Here is a 22,527-nt window from a genome sequence, read left to right as displayed (position 1 = left end):
TCAAAATTCCGATCCATGGCGGACCAAACAAGAACTTCTGTTAACCGAAACCAGAGAATAATACTATTTCCGATACCATTTCAAGGCCATATTAATCCAATGCTTCAGCTTGCAAATATTCTCTACTCTAAAGGCTTCAATATCACCATCCTTCACACCAACTTCAACGCACCAAAAGCATCAAATTACCCTCACTTCACTTTTCAATCCATCCTAGACAACGATCCTGAAAACAAATCATCGGTGTCACGAGACATACACACATTTGCTCAGAATCTATTGTTCAAACAAGACGGAGCAGAACTTGCTTTTCGTGAAGAATTGAAATTGCTGTTATCCTCGCGAAATGATGGACATGTTTTGTGTTTGATCACTGACGCACTTTGGCACTTCACGCAGTCAGTCGCTGATAGCCTTAACCTCCCACGTCTAGTTTTGAGAACAAGTAGCCTCTTCTGTACTATTGTTTACGCTTCCATACCTGTTTTAGATGATCTTGGTTACTTCAAACTTTCTGATAACAACCGTAAGTTTGTTCATATACTACATCCGTCTCAATCTCATAGTCATGTTTTCTTTTTTGGGACGTCTTTAATTAATAGTCCACTTTTATACACTTTTATAGATGGATAACAACAATGAGGTAAAATTTATTTATACCCGTACTTTATGTCTTTATTAATGTAAAACATAAATGTAGGTAGAAAGTTAGGGGTAAAACTGTAAAGCAAACAAAAAATAAAAGATGCATTGTAAACGATGACATTTTTTAAAATGTGTGCATTTTATTTGTGGAGTATTAATTGGGACAGAGGGAGTACATCGTTAATAACAAGAAGGTGTATGTCATAAGCTTGTTAGTCATAATCCTTATCATATATTTCAGAGTTTCAAGATTTGGAAAAACTAGTGCCAGAGTTTCCGGTACTAAAACTGAAGGACATCGTTAAGATGGGTCTCAAAGGCAAGAAAGATCCTGTTGCGGAACTCATAGGTAACATGGTGAAAAATATGAAAACGTCTTCAGGGATTATTTGGAACTCGTTCAAGGAACTTGAAGAATCCGAGATCGAAACTATTCTCGATAAATTCCCAGTTCCAAATTTCCTTATACCATTTCCTAAGTATATAACTGCCGCATCGAGCAGCTTACTAGAGCTAGATCGAACATGTTTTCCATGGTTAGACCAACAACCACCAAATTCTGTCTTGTATGTTAGTTTTGGAAGCATTGGTCAAGTTGAGGTGAAAGATCATTTGGAAATAGCTCATGGGTTGGTGGATAGCAAGCAACCTTTCTTATGGGTGGTTCGACCTGGTTTTGTTAATGGGTCAACATGGCTTGAAGCGCTGCCTGATGGGTTAATGGGTGAAGGAGGGCGAGTTGTGAAATGGGTCCCACAGCAAGAAGTGTTGGCTCATAAAGCGATTGGGGCGTTTTGGACTCATAGTGGATGGAACTCAACTTTGGAGAGCGTTTGTGAAGGTGTACCGATGATTTGTTCGCCTTTTCGGTCCGATCAACCGTTGGATGCAAGATACGTGAGCGATGTTTCGAAGGTCGGGGTGTATTTGGAGAATGGGTGGCAAAGAGACGAAATAGCGAACGCGATTAGAAAAATAATGACTAATAAAGTAGGGGAAGAAATTAGAGAAAGATCAAAAGCTCTTAAACAAAAGTTAGATGCTTCTTTAGACAAGGGTGGATCTTCTTATGAATCATTGGAGTCTCTAGTTACTTATATTTCGAATTTTAATTTCGGTGGTATTATATAAATATATTTCCTTGAATGAAAATAAACTAAGAGTCTAGAACATTCAAATCCTTACTTTATCATAATGAACACATATTGCAACACCATTAGGCTATCAACATTATTATTTAATCCAGAAATTTGCGACTAACATTTAAAAAGAAACACAGATGTTAAAAACCATGAAAGATTTAATGATCCCAATATATAACAGAAATTTAGTTAAAAGTAACTTAACCATATTTTATCAAGAACATTGTAAGCTAGAGACCATAACCACTTACATGTCCATTTAATCAATTAAAAAAAAAAAGTCATGTAACAGCAACATATTTTTACAAGAATTTGGATTTAACTAATGTAGTGTTATATTATCGTACACTCTAAACGATTACATAATTATATTTGAAAACCGTCTATATTTTCTTGTCAGTATCATTACAAACATCTTATGCTCTTGATAATTAATCAATTAAATAACTCTTGGAGTTGGTGAGTGAAAGGAGCATATTAGCACATGTATTGGCATGAAGTGCAGTCCAAAATTGTTCCTAACTAATAAACTAACTCTTAAAATATATTTATTTTAAACATTACCATGAACAAACTTCCATTTATAGTTTAACAGAAGTTAATTATTATAACAGATGCTATCAAAGATTGTTTTTGGAGTGGGTGAGTGAAAGGATCATATTGGCATATGCTTATATCCGCCGGATGTGCAGTCTTTAATTATACAAATATCACTAATTAATCATCACCATTAGCATAATTTGATCAAAAGATTAAGGGAAGTTAATTATTACCTTTATGGAGAACCAAGGAGAGACCAGTAGTTGCAGGCGACTAAGGGTGGTTCTGTTTCCATTGCCGTTCCAAGGCCACATAAACCCAATGCTTCAATTAGCAAACATACTTTATTCCAAAAGCTTCTCAATCACTATCATTCATACTAACTTCAACTCTATTTACACATCAAAGTACCCTCACTTTACCTTTCGTCCCGTTCTTGATAATGACTCAAAAAACAGCAATCTTGCCATGTTATCTTCCAAAGGAATTGGCGATCTTCTTTCTGGTATCATAATGTTGAATCAGTGTAGTGCAGACAACTTGCGCCAAGAGTTGGAATATATGATAACAGCTTCATTGCAACAACAAGAGCGAATCGTATGTTTGATTACAGATGCACTTTGGTACTTCACTCAATCTGTGGCAGATAGTCTTAAGCTTCCAAGAATTGTTTTGAGAACAAGTAGCTTGTTTTGTGTAGTTGTTTACGCGTCCATACCAATTCTTGATGAGCAAGCTTACTTCAACCATGTCGACAGTGGTACGTTCTTCTCTAATTTATTTATTATCTCCATAACATTTCCAAATATGGGGACTTCATAATCCGTTTGTAATCTTTCTATACAGTTTATTATGAAGAGAACATGTACACGGATATGGACAATGCAAACTACGTCAAGAGACCCGAAAGCAGTGAGTCGGGTCCCAATTATCCAGATTTGGAGGAACGAGTGTCGGAGATCCCAATTCTCAAACTGAAAGATATATTGAAGATGAGAATCAAGGGACAGGCGGACCCCACAGCAAGTTTATTAGCTAACATGTTGAAACAAACAAAGGCATCATCAGGAATCATTTGGAACTCTTTTAAGGAACTTGAAGAACCTGAACTCGAAAAGATCCTTAAAGACTTTCATGTTCCATGTTTTCTGATAGGCCCGTTTCACAAATACTTCCCAGCCTCGTTGAGTAGCTTAATGGAACCAGACACAAGTTTTATGTCATGGTTAAACCAACAATCACCTAACTCTGTACTGAACATAAGTTTTGGTAGTACCGCTCAACTTGAAGAACAAGATTTCTTAGAAATGGCTCATGGTTTAGCCGATAGCATGCAACCATTCTTGTGGGTGATGCGGCCAGCGTTTGTTAAAGGTTCGGAATGGATGAAAAGTTTACCTAATGGGTTTATAGATTCGGTGGGGGATAGGGGGCGTATAGTGAAATGGGCTCCACAACAAGATGTATTAGCTCATGAAGCGATTGGAGCATTTTGGACTCATAACGGATGGAACTCGACACTGGAGAGCATTTGTGAAGGTGTTCCGATGATTTGTTCACCGTTTTGGGGTGATCAACCATTAGATGCAAGATACGTGACTGATGTTCTTAAAGTTGGGGTTTACTTGGAAAACGGGTGGTCAAGAGATGAGATAGCGAGAACAGTAAGACGAGTAATGGAGGAAGAAGGTGAAGAACTTAGAAAGAGTGCAAGGTGTTTGAAAGAAAAAGTAAGTGCTAGTATAATCAAAGGTGGCTCGTCATATGAATATTTAGAGTCACTTGTTCGTTACATATCTTCGTTCTAAGAGGGTGGCTCGTAAATGTTAGACTAATCAGAGGGTGGCTCGTCATATGATTCATTAGTCTCTTGTTCGTTACTTCACTTTGTTCTAATAGAATTGCTCTACACTTGGTTGACAACATCTATAGATTTCTATCTATTCTGAAGGCTAATAATTGCAAGCAAATAACAATATGTTGTTTAAGAACTGAGATGACATTGGGCTTTTAAAATAATAATAACATGAACATGAATAATAATATGGAATGGTGGATACTAAAAACCAAAATTAATTAACAAGGTCACCTATAAAACGACAATCGTGTTTAACCTGCCCGGAGGTGGAGAGAAAGTAAAACAAATTAAAAGGTAACCTAAAAGTCCCCGACTAGTCGGGATTTTGAAGAGGTCCAATTAGTCCCCGACTTGTCTTCGGATAAAGTCATCCTCGAGTCCAATTTAATCGGTCAAAGTTGGATATATTAGTTCAAAGTCGGATTTATTTCGTTAAATTAGGTGATAAACAGTTGAAGTCAAAGTTGGGTCAATCTCTGACTTGGTGATTATTCCCTACAAAGCCAAGATCGACTTTGGGTCAATCTCTGACTTGGTGATTATTCCCTACAAAGCCAAGATCGACTAGTTAGTTGGCCTAGTGCCCGACTAATGACTTTTACACGCTTGGAATGAGCAAGAACAAGAGGTTGTCCTCTCCCGGACCAGTAGTTCCGCAACTACTATTGTTGCCAACGGGGATCCCCCATTACGAAAGGTTACTGGGCCGGCCGTTAGGTCCAAAGTTGTACGCCAGGCTAAGCATCTATTTCTCGTATACCGCTTCACACCGAGAAGTGGCGAATGTTACACAAAATTATCTGTCTATAGACATGATGAAATACATTAACAATTACAATAATACAACACAATTCTTTGGTATTATATTAGCATAAATAAATACCTAAAAATTAAACCCATCCACCACAATAAGAAGTTTACCGTCTGCATGTTTTACAAAATCAAGAGTCTAAGTTCGAACCCAAAACAAGAGGGGATTTAATTTTTACAACCACTTAAACAACCTAACTTGATTAACATAAATAAATAGTAATAACTTCAAGGTGAAACCCAGGCACTAAAAAAGCAGATTTAATTTTTACCGAGAACATCAACCATGGTTTCGCTTGACTTGCAGAGATCCTCATAGAGGCTCTTAAGCACAAATGATGTTCCTTGAACGTCATCTGAAGTATAAAGAAACAATAATAATACAACAATAATAAGATAAATGTGAGGACATGTATGAAACAAAGAACATGAAATCTCAACATAAGAGTGGATTAAATGTTGTGGTTGGAGACTTGGGAATCTCCAAAGGAGACCCATGTTCAATCCCTACTAACTACACAATGGGGGCGTTGCCTTTTAATAAAAGACAAAGAGTGGATGGATTGATTGAATTTACCAGCAGTTGCCGGAGCAGTTAATCCAGAGTCGCATTGATCATTGCGGTAGCGCTTGATTACACATGCTGTAAAAGCTTCATCTGGCAGCCCTTTTATTAAATAAAACATAACAAATATACCAACCATCAGTAGCTAAATGTAATTTCAACTTATTTACTATTGGAGTACCCAAGTTATGTCTATAAATAATCAGATCAGAAAACTTTATAAATAATTATAAAAATAAAATAAAAAGTCTGATAGTTACATACCAGTTGCGGGGTTCAAAACCGTAAACACCTGCAAACGTGGGTCTGTATTGGCTAGCTCCATATATATTTTGGCTTCAGATTTGGTATCTAATAATTAACCACACACAGGTAATAAAGTTAATTATTTTCAGCCTATTAATTAATTAATTAATTACCAAGAATGGTTGTTCATATTGGTTAATGGTGTAAAAAACTATATAAGTTGAGGGATTTAGTTTAGTTACAACAAGTTGCTTCTTCTGATGTATCTCTTATAGTTCCCGGAATGAAGACAACCTTGACAGGACGAGTTATTTTAGCAGCTCGACCTGAACCAACATAAATAAATAAATAATATACTACAGTAATAATTAATAACATAAACTTGTTATTAAAGTCTATTATTAGAGTGTAACAAGTTTTTTTGAAGCCAAGCTGGAGTAGCTGCTTTTGTAAAGGTGGTGCTTAATTGGGTGGCTTTGGTAATGGTAAAATTTCAATATGCAAATCAGCATAAAAAAATTAATTAATTTTAACTAATGATAAATGATAATTACGTACAATAATTACATGATGATGATGTTATGTAGAGTATATAAGCAACTAACACTTGCAGCAGCTAATAACTTCTTATATGTATGTATGTATGTATGTTTTAAATAAAGACATCACCCACCCACCCACCCACTATCCTTTTGCAATTCTGCAAATTTTCGTTATTGGTTATTACATAATAATAATAAAATCTAAAAAGAATTGAAAATTAAAGAGTTGTTATTACGATTTCGGGTTTCTAGATCTTCGATGATAGGCTTCGCTTCAATCCTTTTCCAATTAGCCAATTCCTCATGAATTTTAGCCATCTCCAATTTGAACAGCTCTGGCTTGTTTCTTTGAAGATATAACATTTTTTTATGTATCTTTTGTATCGCCGGGGGGCAAGGACGGGTAGGACGCCGACGACGCTTAGGCTTTATTAAAGAAATAGCCTTACAATTTTCCATCTTTTTTTTTGTTTCTGGGAAATTATTAGGGCTCCAATGGATCAAACATCCGGTGGATATATGTTTAAAAACTAAAACTAAAATAATAAAATATAAAGTAAAACCCAACTATACTAATCAGGTCAGGTCGCTATGCAGGAATAATAACCTTTTTTCCTATTTCTAACTTGATTCAAATAAGTCAAAAGTCCAAACGGAATGATTTATACCCCTTAAAAATATTTGTAGCTTAGCTCTTAACTACACTTATATAAAAGTATGTCTAAATCACACAAACAACAACAACAGCAGCGAAAAAAAATTGAAACCTACTCTGCCTCCTGTATAACCTCCTATTAATTAATGTTAATTCAAAAAGCTTTACTTTATGCATATAGCAGCACATCAGGATTAATTAATTTTTTATCTCAAAAATAGACAGAAAACCAAGCTGAACTACCAAATATGATTTCTGTACAACAATTAATCAGTAAAAAAAATTTCATGACCAAACCCTAAATACGATTAACAAGATGAAATATTCAACAACAAAAATCAATGAAAGAATAGCTAAAAAGAACAATATCGAACCTGTATATTTTGCATTGCAGATGCAGATATTGGATGAAAATTGGGAGAGACAAACAAAAAGTGCCGGTTCTTTATTTATTTTTATTCCTATATTTATATTTATTTACTTATACTAGGGCGACAATTTTCAATAAATATATAGATATATAGATGGATATTACATCGATAGCCGGCCCACCAGCTTCAAACTCTTAAGAACCCATGTGGCCCAATTAAAGCTCAATTATATATGGCCCACAACATAACATACAATTTTTGAAGGTGATTATCACCAAAAAGCCCATTTTTAACCTTATTTGCGTAACAGCTCAAAAAATAAAAAATTGCCAATTTGCCCTCGCAAGGAGCAAGGTGCATCTTGCTCCCTTGCGCCTTGCGTCCTTGCGACCTTGGTTTCATCTGGGAGCAAGGCACCTTGCTCCTTGCTCCCAGGTGGAAGCAAGGACGCAAGGTGCCTCTTGCTCCCTTGCTCACAGGTGGAAGCAAGGACGCAAGGTGCCTCTTGCTCCCTTGCTTCCACCTGGGAGCAAGGTGCCTCTTGCTCCCTTGCTCCCAGGCGGAAGCAAGGACGCAAGGTGCCTCTTGCTCCCTTGCTTCCACCTAGGAGCAAGGAGCAAGCCAGATGGAATCAAGGGAGCAAGAGACACCTTGCGTCCTTGTTTCCACCTGGGAGCAAGGGAGCAAGGTGCCTTGCTCCTTGCTCTCAAGTGCAACCAATGTCGCAAAGACGCAAGGCGCAAGGGAGCAAGAGGCACCTTACTCCTTGCGAGAGCAAATTGGCAATTTTTTTTATTTTTTGGGCTCTCACGCAAATAAGATCCAAAAAATGGGCTTTTTGGTGATAATCCCTTTTTGAAGTCAAATTGATCTGAAGCCCAGTTAAGAACTTTTTATAACAACGCATAATGGAACCTGCAGACACAAGTTTTATGTCATGGTTAGACCGCCAATCACCTAATTCTGTACTGTACATAAGTTTTGGTAGTACTGCTCAACTAGAAGAAGATTTTTTGGAAATGGCTTATGGTTTAGCCGATAGCATGCAACCGTTCTTGTGGGTTATGCGGCTATCGTTTGTTAAAGGTTTGGAATGGATGAAAAGTTTACCTAATGGATTTCATGGATTCGATGGGGGAGAGGGGGCGTATTGTGAAATGGGCACCTCAGCAAGAAGTACTAGCTCATGAAGCGATAGGAGCGTTTTGGACACATAATGGATGGAACTCGACAATGGAAAGCATTTGTGAAGGTGTTTTAATGAGTACATTGACTCCCCCGTAGAGCCTAAAACCTTGGATAATCAAGCCCCGACTATGAGTGCAAGACCTGGTATCAGATGAATTGCACACAAAGCTTAATATTGATCAAAATGCATTAATTAAAGGTTAATAGTTTGTTTAAGCAATAATTTTATGTATCTGTATGTTATGTACACATATAGAAAAGTTATAATTCTAACCACACACATCATCCACAATATCAACGACTACAACCAATGAAATCGCAAAAAAATATCGAAATATAATGTTAGAAGCTTGCTAATTAACCAATTCCCATGCTATTGATTGCAAGTAGGACATAAAACCCTAGATTGAATAACCAATAATGTCATTCGACTAAGGCCCTAAGGGTCCCAGATTGTACAAACCGAAACTATATCACAACTATACAAGATGTTTTAACAGAGAAAAAAGTACGATAATGTTAAAATCGAGCAGGAAAATACCCTTGTCACTTGAAAACCATCAAGGTAGAAACGGACTTAAAAACACAAGTTGAGATAGATACGAGGTACAGTGCTGGTTTTTTAGCTACAAAGTGTAACACCCTAGGCAAATCCCACATCGCCCACGAACATGAGTGATCATGGGATTATAAGGTAATACTCACGCTTAAATGACACAACGCGTTTTGGGATCACAGGCTGAGTAGAAGTGCGAGTACGTTGTGGTTAAGCGTGCTCGGGCGAGAGCACTACCAGGATGGGTGACCTCCTGGGAAAGTGCTTCTCGTGTGTGGTCGCCAAGAAAAAGCCGTGCGCCTGCGGGCAAAGCGGACAATATTGTGGTCATGTTAAGCTCGGGTGTTACAGAAATGGTATCAGAGCCACTCATGTGCCGTTGGGGGTGGTGGGGCAAACCTCACCGAGGACGATGAGTCCCTAAGAGGGGGTGAATGTAACACCCTAGGCAAATCCCACATCGCCCACGAACATGAGTGATCATGGGATTATAAGGTAATACTCACGCTTAAATGACACAACGCGTTTTGGGATCACAGGCTGAGTAGAAGTGCGAGTACGTTGTGGTTAAGCGTGCTCGGGCGAGAGCACTACCAGGATGGGTGACCTCCTGGGAAAGTGCTTCTCGTGTGTGGTCGCCAAGAAAAAGCCATGCGCCTGCGGGCAAAGCGGACAATATTGTGGTCATGTTAAGCTCGGGTGTTACACAAAGTAACACAATCCACCCCCAATTAGTCTTTATCCGAGGTAATCCTTTGAGGATTCAAGCGAAGATTCTGATATTTAGACAATACCTTCTTTAATTTAATTCTTGGATTAAAATCATAAATTATTGAGTTGGTTAATAATTTTAGCCATTCCAGGTTGATATTTTCACGACAGTTGATCCACTCAAAGTGGCTTAACCTTAAATTAGTTACGAAACCCATGATTCATAGTAGTTCATACTCATTATTCAGTTAATCAATTAGTGGCATAACCTTAGATTAGTTACGAAACCCATGACTCATTGATTAATAGATTATACAAAAGACGATGACGATACCCGTGATCACGATACCCAATCAACATCTCCCGTACCATCGATACTAATGCATGGTTTACTTATACATAATTGATATTCGTTCATAAATAGTATTTTTCCATTAAATACACTATAATATAATTATTATTGATTACTAATATTAGCCATTCTTCCAACATTTACTTCCTCCCCACCTAATACACCACCACTATTTTGAACACTATATATTATATATACTTACTAAGTCCGTGCGTTGCACGGTTGACTCTAATATCTTTAAGTATTAATATATTAGGTAGTGATGATACTATCTAAAGAACATTTAAAATAAAACATCATAGTAGATATTGATACCAAACATTGTTATTCAACAAAGCAAATGAAAACATATATATTATATCAATTAACGGTATGATAAAGAAATTACGATTACATGACAACTACAAAATGATCAAAAACAACCTATGAGAGATTATTAATGTACATCCCAATTTCATATTTCAAAGATAATACAAATGACAAATAAGTTATACTAAAACTCATAAACATAAAACTTTACATATGGATGTCAATCAAAAAGTAGCATATTTGATGATAATTATATGTCTTGTACCACCATCAAAAACTTTAATAATTACACATCCTGTAGCATGTCCATTACCTACATTACCAAAAGTAAAAAAGAATAAGTCCCTCAAAAACTTGCCTGTTGACTTTTAATTGTCAAAAATGTGTGCACAAGTCAACCCATTAGTATGTTGATAACTAAAAATATAAATAATTTATTAAATCTCAACATGCACAAACAGAAATCATGTTTCGCAAGGTGTACTGAAATTTGTAGATAGACACTGATCGAGATGTTTGTTTGTTGGATTACTCTCATTATACATCATCAACATTTGATCATGTAACTTACTGTTTTTGAATCGGTACTGAAAATCATTCTTTCTGCCATTCCCTGCGACACATGGAACTGTGCGCTTAGGGAGTCTGTGAATTCGCCCATTTCAAAATGCAATGAAGATGGAAAGCATGGTTGCAAGCAGCCTATACTGCACAAATAAGCATAAATTAGTTGTCTAATCAACCATATCCGACCCGACAATCAAAAGTGTTGCCCAACCCGCCCATTTGGACAGCTCAAAAGCAGTAAAAGCTAAAGATGTAGTGAAGAGAAAGTTACTTAATGGGCAATCATCTCCAGGGAGTTTACAGTCACGAAAACAACCATCAAAAGCCATCCTACAAATTCCACACGTTTCATCATGAGCATCCATGTCCATGAAGCTACTGGACGTCATCTATTAACCATCACACACAAACAACTTCAGTTCTTAAAATCAACCATATTTTTTATTTTTTAATTAATAATTTATGATTGGAACAATACATAACTCTAGTTTACAACAAAGAGACAAACAATTGTAATTAAAAAAAGTGTCGAACTACCAAAAATCACCAATACAGTAAAATGGGCAAGAAACGTTGATCCTTTTGTTTAAAAATATTCAACATCCCCAGTTCATTTAGCATATATATGAAGTCAACCATAAATAGTACAACTACAAATAGCAACAACAAATAGATTCTTGTAAAGACCTTATTTCACTAAAAATAGAACACCAAAGATAAAAGAGCACGACTTTATTAGCTCGGGATGACCATTGCGAGTAGAGCAGTTTGTCCTTAACGAAAACTGCAGACATTACAGAGTAATCGATATATAACAATGATTAAAGCATACTTGAAGTGAAGTTGTTGGAAAGCAAGTTAACAGTAAAACACTTCTGTCCAAATCTATAATGTTCTAATGTAGTAGAAATTAGTTGGTTTATTGCTAATTCTATTCTTATATTACTATTACTATGATAAATAAATAGTAATAGTATGGTTCAGGGGTTAATAAGCCATAATAAATACACTTTGGGTGACTTTTAACCCATGTTTACCTTTGACCCATTCCCTAACCGAAATGTTCATATGTAAACACGTTAAAATTATACATTTATCTATTTTCTACACACAAAAAAAGTAGGTTTACATCTTATCAGATATAGGTGCCATAACGGGTATGTCAGGCAGTTTGGGTAATGGGTCAAAACGGGTTTCGTCAAAATGGGTATTTTTTTTATTGATCAATACAGGTTAGTTGACTGTAAAACATTTCTGCCTAAATCCTTAATGTGCTAATCTAATAGTAATTATCTGGGTTATCGCTAATTCTTTATTTCTATAATCAACAGTAAGGTTTAGGAGTTAGTAAGCAATAAAAAAATGCACTTTAGGTGACTTTTGACTCATTTCCTAACCGACCCGTTCATATGTAAATGCCTTAAAATTATAAACTTACCACCATCCAAGGAATGTTTCTTCCGAGTCCAGTCACTCCTCGTCCATTAGGTTATGTTATATAGTAATCTAAACCTGAGCAAAGCGGCTCGTAAACCAATAACCTACATAACACAACTGAAGTTTTTGAAAAATAAAATTTATTTCAACAGCATAGCCCCTGACATATTCAACCCACCCAAAAATCACCCTTGTAAGAATAGTTTGAGAATAGAAGGAAAAAAAAAAACCTTATTCTAAATATAGCAAGCAACATAGTAAGCGATGTCCTAAATTAAAAAGACAACCTACTTGGTTTCACAAAATAACTTGGTAAGCCACTCATATATTCAAATTCAAGCAGCTGCAACCTTTTGAGACTTGCTGTGTCGATTTCCAGAATTATTATTATTATTATCTCTTGAGCGATTATGCTTCCCATTAAATTTCCATCCACCTCTGTTATTCTTTCCTCCTCCCCTACACAAGTCACAAACAATTGATTCAACTTACAAAATGTATCCTAGAGGGGTAAAAGTGGAATTTAAAAAAACTACACATTTCACATATTACACATTTACTCGAGCATAATGTTCTAGAATAAAAAATTAATACAAAATAAATGCTAACCTGCTCCAATTGCCTTTTTTTCCTCTAGATTTCTCTTGGCTTCGGAGCATGATCCAGTAGTCTTTTTCCGCTTCACCTGAAAACATGACATAATTCAAAAGCTCATTAAATTAATTTAAATTACTAATTTCTACCTTCACAAAATTTGTAATTAAATTGCAAAGATAAGAAAGTATTACCTGATCAAGAATGGCAACATAGTTTTTGACAATTAGACCACCTTCATCATTAAGAACAGCAGCAGTACAGCAACGCATATACACAACATACAAAAAAAAAAAAAAAAAAAAAAAAAAATGCAGAAGCAGATAACAATAGCAACAATTAAGCAAACAGACTGAATATTATAATCAAACTTAAGAGCCCGTGCGTTACATCAAACCTGTAATCATCTTGAATATGTAAGTAATATTGTGGTTTTGATCACAAAATAAGAAAACTGAATGTACACAATGCATACCAGAATGGAATAGATACCAAAAACTATTCACAATGCACAACATAATGATCAATATAGAGTAGATTTGTACCTTATTCTTGCATCTCGTGCTTAATCTCCTTGAATTGTGGTCTCAAAATCTGTCAATATATAAGCAAGACATGGAAAAATGAATACTACTCACTTTTAAAAGCAATAACAACCATATAACAAAGATATAGAGTGTGCAGATTTAGGAATAAAGTTAATTAATTTTACCATCCAACCCAAGATAAGATATAAGACAGATATTTAGTTCAACATATGCATACAACATAATAAATACAACATAACACATATACAAAATATTTTAGCTGACTGGACACACATTGGTTACAACTTACAGCAAAAGAGTAAAACAAAATGTGGTACACATAATGATGAGAACTAAATTATTTTAGTACAAAATATGCATAAAAATGACACCAAATCAAATAAATTACATGATTTATAGATTCTTTCGTCAATATTAACAAACAAATGAAGATAATTTGTTGAATTAAAATTAATGCAATAAAACATAATTTAATAAAAATGAATAAATCAAGATTGAAATATTAAGAATATCTATACGGAGTAACTTAAAAGCTATAGCATGAGTTTTTGATGAAGATCAATAGCAATTTTCAATCGATTATAGCAGTGCTAAATAAAAACATATATGATTAACATGGATGAATATAGATTCAAATTCGAAATTTACCTAAATTGTATATCGATATGCATCTGATAACGAAGAACCCTAATTTTTATTTGATAAAATTACGCTTCGTGGTTTCTGGCTTCTTTAGTCATCAAAAGGGTAAGTGTTCATTGTTGTTCATCATCGCTACACAGAGGATCGATCTTCACAATACCACTTTGGAGCCCTAATTTTAATTTCATATGGGCGACGGGCTACGTAATTTCCATTTTTATATATATTAAATGAAATTGATATTTACGTGTTTGCAACATGTTAAGCAATTAAATTTATTAAGACTTGATTAATTGGAATAGGTTTCATATAGACAAATGACCACCCAAGTTGACCGGTGATTCACGAACGTTAAAACTTGTAAAAACTATACGATGACATATATATATATATATGGTTATATATATAGTTAACATGATTTTATTATAAGTATGTATCTCATTAGGTATTTTAACAATGAGTTATATACATAAAAATGAGACTATTAAATTAAGAAACTCGAAAACGATATATATAACGATTATCGTTATAACGTCTTACTAGGTACATATGAATCATATTAAGATATTGATACACTTGGTTAATTATGTTAAATGATAAGTAAATATATCATTAAGTGTATTAACAATGAACTACATATGTAAAAATAAGACTACTAACTTAATGATTTTGAAACGAGACATATATGTAACGATTATCGTTGTAACGACATTTAATGTATATAGATCATATTAAGAGATATTCGTACATCATAATATCATGATAATATAATAATTTAAAATCTCATTTGATATTATAAACATTGGGTTAACAACATTTAACAAGATCGTTAACCTAAAGGTTTCAAAACAACATTTACATGTAACGACTAACGATGACTTAACGACTCAGTTAAAATGTATATACATGTAGTGTTTTAATATGTATTCATACACTTTTGAAAGACTTCAAGACACTTATCAAAATACTTTTACTTAACAAAAATGCTTACAATTACATCCTCGTTCAGTTTCATCAACAAATCTACTCGTATGCACCCGTATTCGTACTCGTACAATACACAGCTTTTAGATGTATGTACTATTGGTATATACACTCCAATGATCAGCTCTTAGCAGCCCATGTGAGTCACCTAACACATGTGGGAACCATCATTTGGCAACTAGCATGGAATATCTCATAAAATTACAAAAATATGAGTAATCATTCATGACTTATTTACATGAAAACAAAATTACATATCCTTTATATCTAATCCATACACCAACGACCAAAAACACCTACAAACACTTCCATTCTTCAATTTTCTTCATCTAATTGATCTCTCTCAAGTTTTATCTTCAAGTTCTAAGTGTTCTTCATAAATTCCAAAAGTTCTAGTTTCATAAAATCAAGAATACTTCCAAGATTGCAAGTTTACTTTCAAGTTTTCTAAATCCATTCCAAGTAATCATCCAAGATCAAGAAACCTTTGTTACTTACAGTAGGCTATCTTTCTAATACAAGGTAATAATCATATTCAAACTTTAATTCAATTTCTATAACTATAACTATAACAATCTTATTTCGAGTGGAAATCTTACTTGAAATTGTTTTCGTGTCATGATTCTGCTTCAAGAACTTTCAAGCCATCCAAGGATCCTTTGAAGCTAGATCCATTTTTCTCATTTCCAGTAGGTTTATCCAAGGAACTTGAGGTAGTAATGATGTTCATAACATCATTCGATTCATACATAAAAAGCTGTCTTATTCAACGTTATAAACTTGTAATCACTAGAACATAGTTTAGTTAATTATAAACTTGTTCGCAAATAAAGTTAATCCTTCTAACTAGACTTTTAAAATCAACTAAACACATGTTCTATATCTATATGATATGCTAACTTAATGATTTAAAACCCGGAAACACGATAAACACCATAAAACTGGATATACGCCGTCGTAGTAAAACCGGGGGCTGTTTTGGTTGGGATAATTAAAAGCTAAGAAGAACTTTGATTTAAAAGCTATACTTCTGGAAAAATGATTTTTCTTATGAACATGAAACTGTATCCAAAAATTATGGTTAAACTCAAAGTGAAAGTATGTTTTTCAAAATGGTCATCAAAATGTCGTTCTTTCGACGGAAATGACTACTTCTTTCAAAAACGACTTGTAACTTGTATTTCCGACTATAAACTTATACTTTTTCTATTTAGATTCATAAATTTAAGTTCAATACGAAACCGTGGCCACTGGAATCACTCAAAACGGATTAGAAACGAAGAAATGGCGACTAAAACAAGATTGATAAAAACTACTCATTTTACCTACGTGAAAGTTAGTAATAAATCTATTCCAACCATAACATAATCAACTTATATTGTATATTATGTAATCTTGAGATACCATAGACACGTATACAATGTTTTGACCTATCATATCGACCCATCTATATATATATTGCGGAACAACCATAGACACTCTATATGTGAATGTTGGAGTTAGCTATACAGGGTTGAGGTTGATTCCAAAATATATATATAGTTTGAGTTGTGATCAATACTGAGATACGTATACACTGGGTCGTGGATTGATTCAAGATAATATTTATTGTTTTATTTCTGTACATCTAACTGTGGACAACTAGTTGTAGGTTACTAACGAGGACAGCTGACTTAATAAACTTAAAACATCAAAATGTATTAAAAGTATTGTAAATATATTTTGAACATACTTTGATATATATGTATATATTGTTATAGGTTCGTGAATCAACCAGTGGCCAAGTCTTACTTCCCGACGAAGTAAAAATCTGTGAAAGTGAGTTATAGTCCCACTTTTAAAATCTAATATTTTTGGGATGAGAATACATGCAGATTTTATAAATGATTTACAAAATAGACACAAGTACGTGAAACTACATTCTATGGTTGAATTATCGAAATCGAATATGCCCCTTTTTATTAAGTCTGGTAATCTAAGAATTAGGGAACAGACACCCTAATTGACGCGAATCCTAAAGATAGATCTATTGGGTCTAACAAACCCCATCCAAAGTACCGGATACTTTAGTACTTCAAAATTTATATCATATCCGAAGGGTGTCCCGGAATGATGGGGATATTCTTATATATGCATCTTGTTAATGTCGGTTACCAGGTGTTCACCATATGAATGATTTTTATCTCTATGTACGGGATGTATATTGAAATATGAAATCTTGTGGTCTATTGTTACGATTTGATATATATAGGTTAAACCTATAACTCACCATATTTTTGTTGACGTTTAAAGCATGTTTATTCTCAGGTGAATACTAAGAGCTTCTGCTGTTGCATACTAAAATAAGGACATGATTTGGAGTCCATGTTTGTATGATATTGTGTAAAAACTGCATTCAAGAAACTGATTTCAATGTAACATATTTGTATTGTAAACCATTATGTAATGGTCGTGTGTAAACAGGATATTTTAGATTATCATTATTTGATAATCTACGTAAAGCTTTTTAAACCTTTATTTATAAAATAAAGGTTATGGTTTGTTTTAAAAATGAATGCGGTCTTTGAAAAAAACGTCTCATATAGAGGTCAAAATCTCGCAACGAAATCAATTAATATGGAACGTTTTTAATCAATAAGAACGGGACATTTCAGTTGGTATCCGAACGTTGGTCTTAGAGAACCAGAAAATTTGCATTAGTGTGTCTTATCGATTTTGTTAGGATGCATTAGTGAGTCTCGACTTTGATCGTGTTTTCTTTAGAAATGATTGCTTAACATTTTTGTTGGAAACTATATATTTTTAACATGTGAATATTATGTGATATATAAATCTCTTAACGTGTTTGATATTATGTGATAGATGTCTACCTCTAGAACAAGTCCCATTTACTCACCTAATAATAATGAAGAGTCAAATGTAAATTGGAATGATTCGTGGACTGATTCACAAGTTCCCGAAGAGGAACCGGAAGAAGAGTTGGAACCGAAAGAAGAATCGGAACCGGAAGAAGAATCGGAACCGGAAGAAGAAATAGAACCAGTGGGGGAAATAATAAAACGGTTAAGTAGAAGAAAATCCTCAACCAACCGACCAAAGTTAATTATGGTCAATGGTGTTTTCGCCAAGGAAGCAAAGTATTGGGAGGATTACCAATTCTCTGATGAATCGGATCCCGACAAGGATTCCGATGATGTTATAGAAATTACCCCAATACAATTTAATAAGGCAAAAGAGAACAATAAGGGAAAGAGCATAAAAATAGAGAAATTTGATTCCAAACACGATGAACTTTATATGTATCGTCAACACCTGTATTTCTTAAGTTGTGACAATAACCCGGGAACCTCTAAACCACCAGGTTTTTCTAAACCAATGTGGAAAACGACAGCTCGTATTAGGGGAACATCATATATCCCTAAAAACTTAGCAAAAAGAACCAAGTTCGAAAAAAAAGAAACGAGTGAGTCGGAATAAGATAGTTGTATTTGTGCGGTGTAATATATGTAATATAGTGTGCTTATGCTTTACGATATATGTAAAAATTGCTTGTATTAATAAGTATCTTTTATGAATCTAACTCTTGTCTATTTTACAGTATAAAAACACAAAATGGATAGACAACCCAATATTTTAGAAGACTTACCCGGAGACATGATTGATGAAATCTTGTCTAGAGTCGGTCAGAATTCCTCGGCACAACTATTTAAGGCGAGATCAGTTTGTAAGACATTCGAAGAACGTTCCAAGAATGCCTTGATTTATAAAAGGCTTTCGTTCGATAGATGGGGGATATCACATTGGGAAATCCATAAGTTACGATGTTTTTACTTTGACGCATATATTGCGGGGAACCCAAATGCTATTTTACGCAACGGGTTAAGAAATTATTTTGACTCAATATATCTGAATATAGGACTTCGTGATTTAGAAAAAGCGGCTAACATGCAACATAAAGAAGCATGTTATGCATACGGGTTAGTAATGTTCGCTTCTCACCAAAGTGAGAACAAGAACATCGGGCTACAACTATTAAACAAAACGTTCCCACAAGTGACGGAGTCGGTAATTGGGGTAAGAAATGAGGTTTTTAGGTTATTACGAGACTGTTGGTCATTACGTAACCTTCATCCTTTTGACGACGTTACAACACATTGTCTTACTATCGGTCACAACGGTTATGTTCCACAAAACCAAGGATGGGAAGTGGTATTAGTAAAACCAGAATGCATGACTTGTTTCTGGACGTATGAATTACGTGACTTTATTGCCTTTGCTGAACGCCTTATTTATTAACTAGAATTATCTTTGCAAATACTTTGTATCAAAGTTTTATGTGCTATATTTCATGCTATATGTAAAAAAAAAAAAGCGGTATTGTAAGTTTGCAAGTTATTGTATGAAGGTTTGAATATGATATTTTTTTTTTGTGTGATTAGTTTTTCATATAGAATTGTAGTAGTTGAAATGGTATGTTAGCTACTAAGTATGAACTTAACGGGTAGGTACTACCTGAATTAAAGAGTATAAAACGCTAATATGAAGAAAAAGCTTTTATAATAAGTTCATATTACGCTACGAAATACTATTGACTACTCTTGATATTCTATATGATTAACTCGTTTCATTTGACTATTTTGAAGAAAATGGCACCGACTACTCGACACACCTTGAATATGAGCGAAGAGGAATTTCGTGCCTTTCTTGCTTCAAACATAGCCGCAGTACAGGCTGCGCTATATACCAACAATAACCTTGGATCTAGCAGTACAGGAAATCGTGTAGGATGCACTTACAAAGAATTCACTGCCTGCAAACCTTTGGAATTTGATGGAACCGAAGGACCGATCGGATTGAAACGGTGGACCGAGAAGGTAGAATCGGTGTTTGCCATAAGTAAGTGTACTGAAGAGGACAAAGTGAAGTACGCTACGCATACCTTCATAGGTTCTGCATTAACATGGTGGAATACCTATCTAGAGCAAGTGGGACAAGATGATGCTTACGCACTACCGTGGTCAGCATTCAAGCACTTGATGAATGAGAAGTACCGTTCCAGAACCGAGGTCAATAAGCTCAAGACAGAACTTAGAGGGTTACGAACCCAAGGATTTGATATTACCACGTACGAAAGACGATTCACAGAATTATGCCTATTGTGTCCGGGAGCGTTCGAAGATGAGGAAGAGAAGATCGACGCGTTTGTGAAAGGATTACCGGAAAGAATCCAAGAAGATATAAGTTCACACGAGCCCGCCTCCATACAACAGGCATGTAGAATGGCTCACAAACTAGTGAACCAGATTGAAGAAAGAATTAAAGAACAGACTGCTGAAGAGGCCAATGTGAAGCAAGTCAAAAGAAAGTGGGAGAAAAACGGTGATAAGAATCACCAATACAACAACAACAGCAATTACAACTATAATCGCAACAACTATCCCAACAATCACAACATCAATCGCAACTACAACAAACGGCCCAACAACAACAACAACAATAACAACAACTACAACAATCATCTTAACAACAATAATAACCGCAACAACAACAATAATCAGAAGCAGCTATGCCAAAGGTGTGAAAAGTATCACTCGGTGTTCTGCACCAAATTTTGCAACAAGTGTAAAAGAAATGGTCATAGCGCGGCGAAGTGTGAGGTCTACGGACTATGGGTTAACAGAACGAAAGGAACAAATGGTGTCGGAACGAGTAATGGTGGAGCAAGTAGTGTCGGAGCAAGTTATGCCAATGTAGTTTGTTATAAATGTGGAAAACCGGGCCACATTATTAGAAATTGCCCGAACCAGGAGAACACGAATGGACAAGGCCGCGAAAGAGTTTTCAATATTAATGCGGCAGAGGCACAGGAAGACCCGGAGCTTGTTACGGGTACGTTTCTTATTGACAATAAATCTGCTTACGTTTTATTTGATTCGGGTGCGGATAGAAGCTATATGAGTAGAGATTTTTGTGCTAAATTAAGTTGTCCATTGACGCCTTTGGATAGTAAATTTTTACTCGAATTAGCAAATGGTAAATTAATTTCAGCAGATAATATATGTCGGAATCGAGAAATTTAAACTGGTTAGCGAAACATTTAAGATTGACTTGATACCAGTAGAGTTAGGGAGTTTTGATGTGATAATCGATATGGCCTGTTGAAAGAAGTGAAAGCAGAGATCGTTTGTTACAAAAATGCAATTCGCATTATACGAGAAAAAGGAAAACCCTTAATGGTGTACGGAGAAAAGGGCAACACGAAGCTACATCTTATTAGTAATTTGAAGGCACAAAAACTAATAAGAAAAGGTTTCTATGCTGTTCTAGCACACGTCGAGAAAGTACAAACTGAAGAAAAGAGCATCAATGATGTTCCCGTCGCAAAAGAATTTCCCGATGTATTTCCGAAAGAATTACCGGGATTACCCCCAAATCGATCCGTTGAATTTCAAATAGATCTTGTACCAGGAGCTGCACCAATAGATCGTGCTCCTTACAGACTCGCACCCAGCGAGATGAAAGAACTGCAAAGCTAATTACAAGAACTTTTAGAGCGTGGTTTCATTCGACCAAGCACATCACCGTGGGGAGCTCCTGTTTTATTTGTCAAGAAGAAAGATGGTACATTTAGGTTGTGTATCGACTACCGAGAGTTGAACAAACTTACCATCAAGAACCGCTACCCACTACCGAGAATCGACGACTTATTTGATCAACTACAAGGCTCGTCTGTTTATTCAAAGATTGACTTACGTTCCGGGTATCATCAAATGCGGGTGAAAGAAGATGATATTCCAAAGACTGCTTTCAGAACACGTTACGGTCATTACGAGTTTATGGTCATGCTGTTTGGTTTAACTAATGCACCAGCTGTGTTCATGGACCTTATGAACCGAGTGTGTGGGCCATATCTTGACAAGTTTGTCATTGTTTTCATCGATGACATACTTATTTACTCAAAGAATGATCAAGAGCACGAAGAACATTTGAGAAAAGTGCTAGAAGTATTGAGAAAAGAAAAACTGTATGCTAAGTTTTCAAAGTGTGCATTTTGGTTGGAAGAAGTTCAATTCCTCGGTCATATAGTGAACAAAGAAGGTATCCAGGTGGACCCGGCAAAGATCGAAACCGTTGAAAAGTGGGAAACCCCAAAAACTGCGAAGCATATACGTCAATTTTTAGGACTAGCTGGTTACTATAGAAGGTTCATCCAAGACTTTTCCAGAATAGCAAAACCCTTGACTGCATTAACGCATAAATGGAAG

General features: G+C 35.2%; 4 protein-coding genes across 19 annotated transcripts; 2 read left to right on the top strand and 2 right to left on the bottom strand.

Moving 5' to 3' along the window:
* The first annotated feature begins 15 nt into the window (after positions 1-15).
* Positions 16-1,776, top strand: LOC139863271 (UDP-glycosyltransferase 76G1-like). The gene is made up of 2 exons (XM_071851909.1): positions 16-526; positions 896-1,776. Exons 1-2 carry the CDS (start codon positions 16-18, stop codon positions 1,774-1,776), a joined length of 1,392 nt encoding a protein of 463 aa, XP_071708010.1.
* Positions 1,777-2,564: 788 nt separating this feature from the next.
* Positions 2,565-4,135, top strand: LOC139865032 (UDP-glycosyltransferase 76G1-like). Its single transcript, XM_071853587.1, has 2 exons — positions 2,565-3,087; positions 3,174-4,135. Exons 1-2 carry the CDS (start codon positions 2,565-2,567, stop codon positions 4,133-4,135), a joined length of 1,485 nt encoding a protein of 494 aa, XP_071709688.1.
* Positions 4,136-5,056: 921 nt separating this feature from the next.
* LOC139864843 (uncharacterized) lies at positions 5,057-7,467 on the bottom strand. 2 transcript variants are annotated; one of them, XM_071853410.1, is made up of 6 exons: positions 7,378-7,467; positions 6,585-6,821; positions 6,049-6,132; positions 5,825-5,911; positions 5,573-5,662; positions 5,057-5,351 (listed from the first exon to the last, which is right to left on the bottom strand). In XM_071853410.1, exons 2-6 carry the CDS (start codon positions 6,805-6,807, stop codon positions 5,257-5,259), a joined length of 579 nt encoding a protein of 192 aa, XP_071709511.1. In that variant the 5' UTR covers positions 6,808-6,821; positions 7,378-7,467; the 3' UTR covers positions 5,057-5,256. The 2 variants fall into 2 exon arrangements, with proteins under 2 accessions (XP_071709511.1, XP_071709512.1); XM_071853411.1 differs by having other exon boundaries at positions 6,052-6,132.
* A 3,123-nt stretch (positions 7,468-10,590) lies between these two features.
* LOC139861675 (uncharacterized) lies at positions 10,591-14,449 on the bottom strand. 15 transcript variants are annotated; one of them, XM_071850143.1, is made up of 9 exons: positions 14,285-14,449; positions 13,634-13,682; positions 13,283-13,323; positions 13,104-13,179; positions 12,786-12,953; positions 12,496-12,598; positions 11,329-11,446; positions 11,062-11,192; positions 10,591-10,803 (listed from the first exon to the last, which is right to left on the bottom strand). In XM_071850143.1, the coding sequence occupies exons 6-9, from the start codon at positions 12,499-12,501 to the stop codon at positions 10,777-10,779; spliced, it is 282 nt and encodes a 93-aa protein (XP_071706244.1). In that variant the 5' UTR covers positions 12,502-12,598; positions 12,786-12,953; positions 13,104-13,179; positions 13,283-13,323; positions 13,634-13,682; positions 14,285-14,449; the 3' UTR covers positions 10,591-10,776. The 15 variants fall into 15 exon arrangements, with proteins under 15 accessions (XP_071706244.1, XP_071706248.1, XP_071706245.1 ...); XM_071850147.1 differs by having other exon boundaries at positions 13,117-13,179; XM_071850144.1 differs by lacking the exon at positions 13,283-13,323.
* Positions 14,450-22,527: the final 8,078 nt, after the last annotated feature.

The sequence above is a fragment of the Rutidosis leptorrhynchoides genome, chromosome 8 (assembly GCF_046630445.1).
Source record: "Rutidosis leptorrhynchoides isolate AG116_Rl617_1_P2 chromosome 8, CSIRO_AGI_Rlap_v1, whole genome shotgun sequence".
NCBI classification, from domain to species: Eukaryota; Viridiplantae; Streptophyta; class Magnoliopsida; order Asterales; family Asteraceae; genus Rutidosis; species Rutidosis leptorrhynchoides.
This window is presented reverse-complemented; position numbering and strand designations above follow the sequence as displayed.